This window comes from Bos grunniens, chromosome 26 (genome assembly GCF_055505025.1).
Source record: "Bos grunniens cultivar Pamir isolate PY7600 chromosome 26, Bosgru_T2T1.0, whole genome shotgun sequence".
Classification (NCBI taxonomy): Eukaryota; Metazoa; Chordata; class Mammalia; order Artiodactyla; family Bovidae; genus Bos; species Bos grunniens.
The window spans coordinates 24,258,864-24,271,643 of NC_141190.1; the positions used below are offsets into that span (position 1 = coordinate 24,258,864).

General features: G+C 52.1%; 1 protein-coding gene across 6 annotated transcripts in view; it reads left to right on the plus strand.

Annotated features, from left to right (window-relative positions):
• Window positions 1–12,780, plus strand: part of NEURL1 (neuralized E3 ubiquitin protein ligase 1) — a 72,568-nt gene that overhangs the window by 48,760 nt on the left and 11,028 nt on the right. For all 6 annotated transcript variants that reach the window (XM_086377600.1, XM_086377603.1, XM_086377599.1 and 3 more), the window contains exons 2-3: window positions 6,859–7,100; window positions 7,527–7,848. In XM_086377600.1, coding sequence (XP_086233726.1) covers window positions 6,859–7,100; window positions 7,527–7,848 — 564 coding nt within the window. The remainder of the gene's footprint in view (window positions 1–6,858; window positions 7,101–7,526; window positions 7,849–12,780) is intronic.

Here is a 12,780-nt window from a genome sequence, read left to right on the forward strand (position 1 = left end):
TAGCTTGACCAGAGGTGTAGGAGAGCACAGATTGATGTTAATTGAAACAATAATATAATTATCTACAACTGTGGGCTTCCCTGGTGGCTCAGACCGTAACGAATCTGCCTGCAATGCAAGGAGACCCAGGTTTGATCTCTGAGTTGGTCAGATCCCCTGGAGGAGGGCACGGCAATCTACTCCAGTATTCTTGCCTGGAGAATTCCATGGACAGAGGAGCCTGGTGGGCTACAGTCCACGGGGTTGCAAAGAGTCGGACACGACTGAGCGACTTAACACTTTCACTTTCACACTTTTATTTACAACTATTATTAGTAATAATAGAATTATTATTATAGCAACTACTTACTGGGTTTTGTTTTTTAATTAAAAAAATTGTATCGCAGTATAGTTGACTTAGAACGTTGTGATTGTTTCAAGCGCACAGCAGAGGAACTCAGGCATACATATACATGTGTCCATTATACATATACATGTGTCCATTATACATATACATGTGTCCATTATACATATACGTGTGTCCATTATACATATACATGTATCCATTATATGTATACGTGTGTCCATTATACGTATACGTGTGTCCATTATACGTATACGTGTGTCCATTATATGTATACGTGTGTCCATTATATGTATACGTGTGTCCAGTATACGTATACATGTGTCCATTATACGTATACATGTGTCCAATATACGTATACATGTGTCCAGTATACGTATACATGTGTTCATTATAAGTATACATGTGTCCATTATACATATACATGTGTCCATTCTCCTCCAAACTCCCCTCCCATTCAGGCTGCCATGTAACACTGAGCAGACTTCCCTGTGCTATACAGTAGGACCTTGTTAGTTATCCATTTTAAAATGTAGCAGTGTGTGCCTCTCTGTCCCAAACTCCCTAACATCCCTTCTCCCCATCCTTCTACCCTGGAAACCTTAAGTACATTTTCTAAGTCTGTGAATCTGTTTGTGTTTTGTAAATTCATTTTTTTTTTGGTAATGAATTTTTTTGCAGATTAATTTTTTGGTAAGTTCATTTGTATAATTTTAAAAATTGGACTCCACATGTAAGTGATATCATATGTTATTTGTATGTCTCTGTCTGACCTACCTCACTTAGTGTAATAATCTCTAGATCCATCCATGTTGCTGCAAATGACATTATTTCCTTCTTTTTTATGGCTAAGTAATATTCCATTGTATATATGTGCCACATCTTTATCTATTCATCTGTTGATGGACATTTAGGTTATGTCCATGTCTTGGATATTGTAAAAAGTGCTGTAATGAACCTTGGGGTACATGTATCTTTTCGAATTATGGTTTGCTCTGGATATATGCCCTGGAGTGGGATTGCTGGTAAATATAGCATCTCTTTAATTCTTGTAAGAATGCCATGGAGGTCTGCTGTGGTCACCATTTTACAGATGAGAAAAATGAGGTCTCAGAGTTGGGTTTGGAGGCAGCAGGCCTGGGTTCGGATTTGGGCTCTTCACTCCGGCTGGGTGACCTTGGTGAGTAGCTTCACTTCTGAGGACCTGTGTCATTGGGAGTGTCATGAAGACACTGCCTGTTAAGCCACACACACAGAGGTTGGTTACTGTCATAAGTATTGAGCCAACACTCAACCTCTCCTCCCGGTTTCTCCTTGGCAGCCCAGCTCAGTGCAGCCTAGGTACCCAGGGCTCTGCCAGGATGGTCCTGGGGCAGGGTATGGGTGGGGGCAGTGGGGAGGTCACTCCGGAGACTACACTGGGTCTGGGCATCCCCGGCTTGGAGCCCACCAAGAGGCAGGAATGTGGTCTGGAGCTGACCGAGGGTCACCCAGAGGGCTGGCCAGGCTTGTTTCTGGCAGCTCATAAATGCCCAGGAGGAATGGGCTGGGGTGGGGCGGGCAGAGTTTCCATTGTGTCAGCACCAGCTTGGCCTGAGGGGGTGCTCCCACTATGACTCCCTAGAAGCTTGTAAACCTGTCACGAAGGGGAGCCTGCCTGGGAGCAGATGGCGAGACTGGGGCTCCACCCAGGACCACTGGTCACTGGGGAGCAGTTGTGCAGCTCATAGGCCTCCTGGCATCTTCACACCTTTTGCTGTGGCTGCTCCCCTGACTGGACCTGACCAACACCTCCTCCACACAGCCTTTCAGCACTATGCCTGCCATCTTGGGCTCACGGGGAAAGTGATCTCTAGTGTCAGCCACTGAGTAGGGTAAAGGACCCCAAACATGACATTGGGAGATTGGGGTTCACGTCCCAGCTCTGCCACTTTATTGCTGTGTGACTTCAAACAAGTTGATTAACCAGTCTGATTGGCAGCTCATCCATGGAATGGGGGTTTTAAGGGGTCATACTGTATGTTGAAATGCACTGGGGAGAAGCCCTGCCCTCAGCTGCCCCTCTGGCCCTTGGCGTCAAAGCTGTGAAAGTGAAAGTGTGAGTTGCTCAGCCGTGTCTTAACTCTTTGGGACCCTTTGGACTGTAGCCTGCCAGGCTCCTCTGTCTGTGGAATCCTCCAGGCAAGAATGCTGGAGTGGGTTGCCATTTCCTTCTCCAGGGGATCCCTTTGTTCCTGCTTGTTGTATCATAGTGCTGTTCCTTTTTATTGCAGAGTTGTATTGATTGTGTGGGTGTACCATGTTTGATTTATCCATTCACCAGTTGGAGGGCATTTAAGCTATTACCAGCATGGGGTTATTATGAATAAAGCTGCGGTACATTTGTGTACAGGTCACTGTGCAGATGTTTCATTTCTCTTGGGTAAGTGCCTGTGAATGCGATTGCTGGGTTATATGATCGGCGTTTAACTCATAAGGAACTGCCAAGCCATCTTCCACACTGGCTGTTCCATTTTGCATCCTAGCAGTGATGGATGAGGGCCACGTATGGAAACGGTTTGCGTCTCTGTGTTCTGGTGGCGTGCACACATGTACTGCAGAAGAGGCAAGATAATAGAAGGCCAGGTATCCCCCTGTGTGCCACATGAGATCATTTTAGGTTTGACCCAGGTGAATATTTTTTCAGGTTTCATCAGTCGTGACCATATTTTAAAGTGCATTAAAAAAAATGTATTCAAACCCTTGCTTTCTTGGCTGTAAATGCCGAGTAGTAAGACCTGGGCCCTGCAGTCAGATTGTCTGAGTTTGGCTCCAAGAACCCCATCCTGCTGGCTTTATGATTTTGGGCAAACCGCTCAATCCCTCAGAGGCTGATTCCTCATCAGGAAAATGGGCTTGTACTGTCTCTCCTACCTCATCATTTTGCTGTGAGGGTGAAACCAGTTAAGTATGTGTGAAACTCGCAGTTCAGAGCCTAGCACGTGTTAGCATGTGATGAATGACTGCTATTATTATTAGATGGATGGCCCATGTGCAGAAGACGTGTGTACTGTCTCGCACATCCATGTGTACATGAGTAGTCATGTATAAATGTGTGCGTGGGGAGAGAGAAAAGTCTCTCTCCTTCCTAAGTCTCCTAGGGTCTGGGTTACCCTCATATGCTCACAGATGTGTGTGTGCTTTTTTGAGGTCACACGTCTGGATGCACACTGTGCCCCCAGGGACCAGGGTCTCCCCATTCTCCATCTGCTCAGCTGTCAGCTAGGGAGGCTGGCCCTGGGCTGCCCTCACCCACCCACTGCCCTCCCTGTGGATGGGAGGCCCTGGGAATGGCCCTTTCAAGGGCCTGGGTGTTCAGTCCCTGGGAGTCCTCATTGTCTTTTCTCTGAGCCAATGTTTCCTAGATCTTTACCCAGGGCCCCAGGATCCCAACTAGGATACGTGGGGAGTGTCTTGAAGGAAGTTGAGGCCCTGCCGTTGGTCCATGGATTCTGAGTGGAGGCCGTAGCGGGGACCTCATAGAAGAGATTCTCAGCAGCTGCTGGGCTGGGCATCTTTAAAAACTGCTCTGTTGAAACTTAGTTGATACACACTAGACCAGGGGGGATTAAAGTATATGACTGGGTACGTTTTGACACATGCACACACCCCTGGAACCGTTTCCACAACAAGAGGGTGAACACACCTGTCGCTGTCACCCCAAGTATCCCCTTGCATTCCTTGGTGTTTCCCCCTCCTCCCACCTTCCGCATGCACCCGCCAATCTGCTTGTTATCACTCTAGCTTAGTTTGTGTTTTGAAGATTTAGTACCCTGTGGGGGAGGGTGGGAGGAGTGGAGGAAGAGTTTTGAAAGGAGTGGAGGCCCTGCCATTGCTCCATGGTCTATATCCAAATTTGAAAAAAAAACCGGCTTCACTCAGTGTGATGATTTTGTAATTCATCCATGTTGAGGCTCCTATCAGTAGTTCATTCTTTTTTCACTGCTGAGTAGTATTCTGTTTATAGATGGACTACATTTGTTACCATTCACCCAGCAGGTATTTCTTTTTTTTATGTTTTCATTTCTGCCTATGTATACAGCCCTGAACGGTGTGTGATGTTACTTTTCACCAGCAGTTTTTTTGAAAGCAAGAGTCAAGCTGTGTCTGAGGCTGGACTGAGCCCAGGGGGTACCTCTTCTAGATGGGGCAACTGTATTAAGTGCCACCCTTTGCTCTCACCTCAACTGTCCCTTTCTGTGGAATGACCTACCTTGCTCTACCCTCTTCAAGGGTCACTCAGCTTTTCTGGGGGCCTTCTCAGACGGGCAGGGTCTCCTTTGAGTAATTCCAGCTTTCACCACTTGGTGGCTTTCTAAGCCCTTGAGCACCATTCTGGATTCCTTAGAGCAAGGTGAGCCGCGCCTTGTAAGGTGCCCACCTCGTGGGCCTGGCATGCAGGAAGCTACACCATAGAAGCTAGGAGGCTGATGTTCAGGGTATCTGGCTGGTTCTGGACAGTGGATCCTGGTGTTTGGGGCCCTCTGGGAAGGAGAAAGGGGGAAGCAAAGATGCAAAGTGATGCAAACCAGAGCAAACACTGGACCAAAGTCTGGGCCTTTCCGCCTCCTGGGACTCTTCCCTCCTTCTGTCCCACCTCATTCCATCCCCTTCCTGGAAACCCCTCCTTTCCCTTTAGGGAGGGGAAGGCCTCTTGGATAACCAAACTTTATTATTAAATTCCTGCCTTAGAGGGACCAATTTTGAAACATCCTGGAAGGCCTTGGTCACATTGTGTCACCCCCATCTTCCGCATCCCCTGTGCCTCTTCTCAAGACGACAGGCAGGAGCTGTCCTTCCTGATGGATGAGACACAGGTCTTGGGGAAGAAATGACCCTCCTGCCCGAGCCCCCAGCTGCCAGGACTTGTGCATTAGTGCTGCCAGGGCTGCTGACACGTGTCTCAGAGCCACAGAGTGGAGGCCACTTATTGTGTCGAAGGAGCTTCCCCAATGGCTCAGCAGGTAAAGAATCCACCTGTGATGCAGGAGACGCGGGAGGCCTAGGTTCAGTCCCTGGATCAGGAAGATCCCCTGGAGGAGGAAATGGTAACCCACTCCAGTATTCTTGCCTGGAGAATGCTATGGACAGAGGAGCCTGGAGGGCTGCAGTCCATGGGGTCACACAGTCAGACACAACCTAACACATGGCATTGTGCCAGAGAGGAAAGTGACTTCCCCAGGGTCACATGGCCAGTTAGTGACAGACACGAGCTACCTGGCACCACATCCCGTGTTCTTTCCTCTCTTTGCCCTGTCTCCTGGGTGCCAACCTCACATGTTTGTATGGTACCTTCCGAACCCAGCTCTGTTAATGGAAGGAAGCACAGGCCGGGGTGCTTGAGGCAGCTCCGAGTTCCTTGGAAGCCTGGGTGAAGAGGCCTGCCTGTGTCCACGGTGTTGTGGGCGTGGGTGGTGTAAAGCAGGAAGGCAGCCTGGGTGGGGGGAGGTGGCCCTGAAGGAGGGAAGAGATGGGCATGGTCCTGCAGAGGCTGCCCCACCCACCCACCTTCCTGGTCTCCAATGGCAGCCCCATGGTCACGTGTTGACTGCAGCCCAGCTTTGTCGGTTCAGCTCCAGTGCCTTCTCCTCCTCCTCCTCTCCTCCAAGAAGCCTTCCTGGGAAGTGACTTATCTGTACATCCTTTTGTGCTTCTCACTGTCTGCCATTTGTATTGCAATTTCTGTCCATGTCTTAACTCCCTCCTTGGACTGTTGGCATCTTGAGGACAGAATCCATGTATGTTTCATGCCTTATCTTCAGTGCCTAGGACAGGGCTTGGCATTCAGCAGATACATAATGAATATTTGTTGAATAAAATAAATGGCATTGGGAGTGAATGACAGTGAATGGTGGTAGATGTTGGTTGCAAATGATTGCTTACTATATGGTGGAGGTTGAAAGTAAATGGTCATAAATTCCAATGAGGAGCAGTAGATGTTAACTTGTGGTTGTGGGTGACACATGAGGGTAGATGATGGTGGTGGGAAGTGATGGGTGAAGGGTAGAGGTAGCTGGTGGTGGTGGAGGTGATGGGTAAAGGGTGGAGGTAGCTGGTGGTGGTGAGAGGTGATGGGTGAAGGGTGGGAGTAAATGGTGGGAGGTGATGGGTAGGTGGGGGTAGCTGGTGGTGGTGAGAGGTGACAGGTGAAGGGTGGGAGTATATGATGGTGGGAGATGATGGTGGGAGGTGGGTGGAGGGTTGGAGTAGATGGTGGTGGTGAGAGGTGACAGGTGAAGGGTGGGCACAGATGGTGGTGGATAACAAACAGTGGTAGGTGGTGGAGTGGGAAATGCAGTGGATGGTATCAGAAGGATAGTGGCAAGAGGTGGCGGTGGTGGTGAGGGGCGGTGGTGGTGGAAGTCCTGGGCAGTGGTGATTTCTCTTATACCCCGGCCCTCTGCCCTTCCCTAGGGGACCTTGGTCCAGCTCTTGGACTGTCAGATTCTCTAACGCTGTGGCTCGTTCCTTTGCAGACTCCACTGGGGGCCCCTGCCCTGTCACCTCTCACCGATGCCACCACAAGCAGAAGCACTGCCCGCCGGTGCTGCCCGGCGGGGGGCTCCCGGCCACGCCGCTGCTCTTCCACCCCCACACCAAGGGCTCCCAGATCCTCATGGACCTCAGCCATAAGGCCGTCAAGAGGCAGGCCAGCTTCTGCAACGCCATCACCTTCAGTAACCGCCCGGTCCTCATCTATGAGCAAGTCAGGCTGAAGGTGGGGCGTCTCTCCCTGCTCCTGTGGCTGCACTGCCTGGGGCCTCTGGACTTCCCCACTTCTGCTTATGGCCGTCACCCTCCTTGCCCCTTCTCTTTCCTCTCTGCTGCCACTTCAGCTCTTCCTAATCTCTCCTCTCTCTCCTTACCCTTTTCTTAACCTTCCCTGTGTGACAAGGAAATAGAAAGGGGGGTGGCCATGGGGAGGTGATGGGAGAAGGATAAGGGTAGTTGGTGGGGGGGAGGTGAGGGCTCCTGGGGGAAGGAGAGGAGCCCCAGTTGTGGGTGAGCTGGGCAGGGTTACGTCCCATGGGAGTCTGCCTGGGGGTGGTCTGCAGAGAAGGGTGCCGTCCCTTCCCCTTGGGCTCGCTGATGGCCGGGGCGGGGAGGCTGGGCTGGGGGTCTGAGGCCACGCCCCTGCCCCCAGATCACCAAGAAGCAGTGCTGCTGGAGCGGGGCGCTGCGGCTGGGCTTCACCAGCAAGGACCCGTCCCGCATCCACCCCGACTCGCTGCCCAAGTACGCCTGCCCCGACCTGGTGTCCCAGAGCGGCTTCTGGGCCAAGGCGCTGCCTGAGGAGTTTGCCAATGAGGGCAACATCATCGCCTTCTGGGTGGACAAGAAGGGCCGTGTCTTCTACCGCATCAATGACTCGGCCGCCATGCTCTTCTTCAACGGGGTCCGCACGGCCGACCCGCTCTGGGCCCTGGTGGATGTCTATGGCCTCACTCGAGGCGTCCAGCTGCTGGGTGAGTGCCTTCTCCCTCCGGCCCCTCAGACGCAGGGCACACCTGCAGGGGCTGTGGTCAGACTGGTTCCATCAGGTATGGGGCCACCCCCCACACTGGCAGCAGTCCTGGGGCCGAGTGGGAGCCTTGGAACTGCAGAGCATCCCTGCCTTCTGGCCTGCGGCTGTGGCCGTTGGAGCTTGGTGAGGTCTCTGCTCTCTGTGGCCCCACAGGTTGTGCCTTTGAGCTTCATAATCATATATGGCTGCCTCGAAGACACCCCCCGCCCCGATCCAGGAAGTAATTAATGTTAAGCATCGTGACTACTACAGTATACAGAGTACTTACTGTGTGCCAGGCACTTTGTTAGTGCCATTCTGCTAACAACTCTGGGAGGCTGACCCCATCGCTGGGCCCATGGAGGTGCGTCTCAAGCTCAGGGAGGTTGTCTTCATCCCTAGGAAGTGCTGCAGGTGAGCTGTAGAACCAGCACTCTGTCCCGAGTGAGCCCCGGCCCTGGGCTCTGCAGCCTTCCAGCAGGTCCAACCCTACCTTAGTGCTCTTTGCATGGATGGGGGTGGAAGGGGTAGTGGGGGAGAGCAGAAGGCACTTGGGGGGCCAAGACTCTTCTGGCTGCTCCCGGGCCCGCAGTGTGACTAAGGCTTCAGGGCAGTGAGAGGGCAGGCATCCTGTGGGCGATCCAGGAGGAGGAGCATTAGAGGCTATCCTGGGGTTGCTAAAGTACCAGGCTTCCTGGCGAGGGCACCTGCAGACCCCCAAATGCCAGGGCTGGAAGGGGCCTCCGAGTCTTAGACTTCCTTGAGTCTCACAGCAAGTTGGTGGCTGAGGACTGAGAATCCAGGTCACTGGACTCCCACTGGACTTGAGTGTGTGCCGGCAAGCATGTGTGTGCCTGTGTGCACAGACTGGGCACAGGCCAACCTAGGAGGAGCCTGGATGAACCTCAGCTTTCCCATCTGTACAATGGGTCAGTAGGAAGATGAAACCCAATTAAAGAGGCTGTGAGTAATGTGTCCAGCCTAGTCCTGGGTACCAAGTCAATGCTCAGCCAACACTTGCTCTTGTCACCTCCCCTCCCTTCACCATCTCTCTGCCTGCAGAGAAAGCTGCCATGGAGGTGGTGGGAAAATGTTTTTTTTTTTTGTCCTTTCTGACTTCAGAGCCTAGAAACTGAAGCTTTTCTCTTCTAGTCAGTTTATAGTGGGGGGTAAAAAAAAAGATGATGAAAGTAAAAACAAATGAGTAAACCCTTCTCTGAGAGGGAGGGATCCATGCCTTACCCACCGGGTTCCTCTCCGGAGTGGAATCTTGGGCCTGGTGTGTGGAGCATGCTGAGGATATTTGCAGAGTGAGGAGGGGAAAGTGGGGGATAGATGGTGACTTGTTAGATGAAGGAAAGGGTTGAGGGGTGGCTGAGGGAGACCCAGCCCTGCTCACAGACAGCCCCAGGCTCACTGGGAGACAAAGCAAACACAACTCCAGACACGATCCAGGCAGAGCCCAAGCGAGGACAGTAAATCGCTGGATGCTGTGGTCGCAGGATCTCGTCCGTCTGCCCAGATGGTTCCTTCCAGTTACCTTATTCACCCTTTCAGCCCCTGGCCCTGGAGGGAGTGATTATTATCCCCATTTGGCAGGGAGAAAATTGAGGGCTATGGAAGGCCTGGCTTGTGTGTGTAGGGATGTGGCAGAGCGGAGACTTGAACTGGGTATTCTGGTGCCCAAAGCGGTACATTTCACATTACCCACTGGGGGGTTTCAGCAGGAAGTCAGTGGAGGATGAAATTAGTGAGGACAGGTAGAGTTCAGGAGGGCTTCTTGGTGGAGGAGGCCTAGGCTGGGCCTACAGCTCTGCAAGGGTGAGGACAAAACGGACACACCAGGTGAGATGAGGCTTCCTAATCTGCAGGGCTGAGGGAGAGGCCTGAAGAGCGATCCTGAAGGGCCACACCCAGGGCAGAGCCCAGGCACTGACCTGGCCTCTTTGACTATAAATAGGTTTTCACGCAGTAATTTCAGTTGCATTTGAATTTCCCGTCAGGCTCCTTTCTGTACACCCTGTAAGGCCAAAGCCCTAGCTGATTCCCGTCACAGCTGTAAATCACCATAATCCCTGGGCATTTTTAAACACTGATTATGGCCCCTAAAATGAATTAGCAGATTAAAATATGTCCTCATTTTGTTCTTCCTAAATTGATTTTTTTTGTTAAAAAAACAGAGAGAGAGAGTGAGAGAGACCCATCCAGGTTATCTTCGGAGGTGGGCCTGCTGCTCTGTGCCTGCATCCCACACCCCTGCCCCCGGGACATGCCCACTGCCCGTGTGGTCTCAGGGTCTACTTCCCTCCCCGCCCTCTTCCCTCTGCTCCCATCCGCCCATCTCCCCCTCCCTCCTCTCTGCCACATCACTGCACCCGTGTCTTTCTGGGCCTCCTCCTTCCACCTAGATCCCCCTGGCTCCTCTGCTTCCCCTTGTCTCCCTCCTCCGCTGAGTTTCTCCTCTGAAGAAGTCACTCCCTGTCTTGGTGGCTCTGAAGACGGGCCTATCTTTCCTGTTCTCATCTTTGTCCCCTAGATCAGTGTCTCATCTTTAGAGATTACCTGCCAGCCCTATCTGCCTGCCCCCACCTGTCTGGAACCTGAGGCAAAGCCCTTCGAACCCCGCCTGGCCAGTGTCTGCTCCTCAGGCTAGAGACATCCTGGGGTCCAGGGCACAGAGTAGGCCTGCAAGGCAGGCCATGGGCAGATTGGCCATCTTCCCCAAAAGGGTGGAGGCAAGGGCTGGTGTCTTTCCCTGGTTGACACTGCCAAGTGGGGGCCCCATCCCTACCCCCCGCAGCCCTAAACATCACCTGGGCTCCCCGCTGCCCAGGCCATGGCCCCAGCAGAGCTGCTTCAGGTCTTCCAGGCTCCCTGTTATGCTGGAGTTCACAGCAGATCACCCTCTTCCCTCCGGGTGCCCTGGCCCAAGCCCTGGCTGGTATCTCCAAGAATAACAGCTTCCTACCTCCTGGAAGAAGGACCTGCCAGCAACTAAATAAACACAAGTTTTATGGGGTGATTAATACTTGGAGAGATAAGTTCCTAAACCAGTTTTCAAGGTCTCCCTGCGCCTCTCAGATGTGTTGACTCAGGAAGAGTAGCTGTGGGTCCTGGCCAAAAGCTGGTGAGCCCGGATTCCACTTACAGGATGCTCCTGCAGCCTAGGTGCTGTGCAGTGGTCAGAGGGGACACTAGAACTGGAAACCCAGCCCCTCACCTGAAAGAGTTTTTACACTGGGGGACATACCATATGACTGCTCTGAAGTGACCTAAATCCAATACTGCATAAAAGTGTGGCTGAAGAATAAAACTATGGAGGTGCAGCTGGGGAGCAATCCAGAAGGACTTCCTGTAGGAGGTGAGTTTTAAGTCAGGAACTTGAGGAGGTGGGAAGAATGGACCTCTTGAGGAGGAACAGTGTAGGCCAGACAGGAGGGGTGTGCATGGGCACAGAGATGGGGAACTGGCACTCAGTTGGGGAAAAGATCCTTCAGGGAAGGGGGTTAGGTGGGGAGGCTGTGGATGGCTTGTGGACTTGAGGAGAGTGGGTGTGCACAGGTGCAGATATGTGTGTGTATCACAGGGGACACTCAGCAAGAGAGTTGAGTTTCCAGCAGTTCTTACTGTCAGGTTTTTCAGTAAGAGGAAATGTGGCCCAGAGATGGGAAGGAGCCTACCCCAATTGTCCCTAGTCAGAAGCCAGGTTGGGCCCACAATTCAGACTTTCCAGCTGATCTGGGCCCAAGGTCAGTGTAAGAAGACTTATTGCTCACTCATGATGTGTGTGGCTGAGCCTAGGAGGCTGTTAAGAGGCCATGGGTATGGGTTAGGGTTAGGGTTAGGGTATGGGGGGACTCCCAAGGACTCATGATGTCATTTCAGGTCTTGGAAAAAGACCCCATCTGCCTACTGAGGAGAAGGATGTTTGGAGACTCTCAGGGTCGCTTTCTGGGGGCCAGGCTGCTGCTGTGCCAGTTTCTGGGGTGGTGGGCCAGCCTGGCTGCCCAGCAGTGAGAGGCCTGGACCTCTCTATAGATAAGGCCAGGGGTCGGGTCCTTATCCTGGCTGTGCCCAGCTTGTGGTACAGAGCGTGAGGCATCCTGGCCAGCTGAGGACCACACTGCCACCTGGGGTTTCCACTTCCCAGGCTAAACTAATATTTACCTTCAGCTGTGGCTGCCAGGGGCTGAGAGGCAAATATTAGCTCAAGGGGCCCAAGCCAAGCCCTCGGGATGAAGAGATGAGGATGCTGATCTTGGTGTCTTTCCCTTTGATGGTTTTCGTTTCATCTTAGTTAAAAAAAAAAATCTTGCTATTCCTTCTGCTTCACACTCTTCCGGTGCTTCTTTTTGACTCACCTCGAATTCTGCCAATTATATCAAGGCCCCGTACCAAACCCTCCCCTCCACTAGGAAGTCTCCCCTGACTACTCTGTTCTTCCTGACTCTCCCTCTTCCTGAAGCGAGTGGAGGTCTACTCCACAACAGGGGTTCTGTATCATGTGTTTGTCCCGCTCTTTAAGAATACAGTAGAGATCGTCTTTGATTACATTTTAAAGAAAGTTATTATTGTGCCTATTTTGCAGGTAAGGAAACTGAGGCTCAAAGAAGTCTGACAACTTGTCCATGGTCACACCGCTTAGTAGAGCTGGCGCTTGAGCTCAGAAGCGTGGGCTACATTACTCCCCAGGCTCTGTAAACAGGAATCTCTCTGGTCTCCCTATTATGTCTAGATGCCCCCCAGGGGTGGGGATTTGGGCCCCCTATGTCTTCCAGAATAGAGCTTACAAGAGCTCAAGGCATCAGGGATCAGCCACATGTGTTGGACACAGATAGGCCACCAAAGGCCCTGGCAGAGACCAAGATGGGTGGTGGGTACCCAGCGTCCTGTT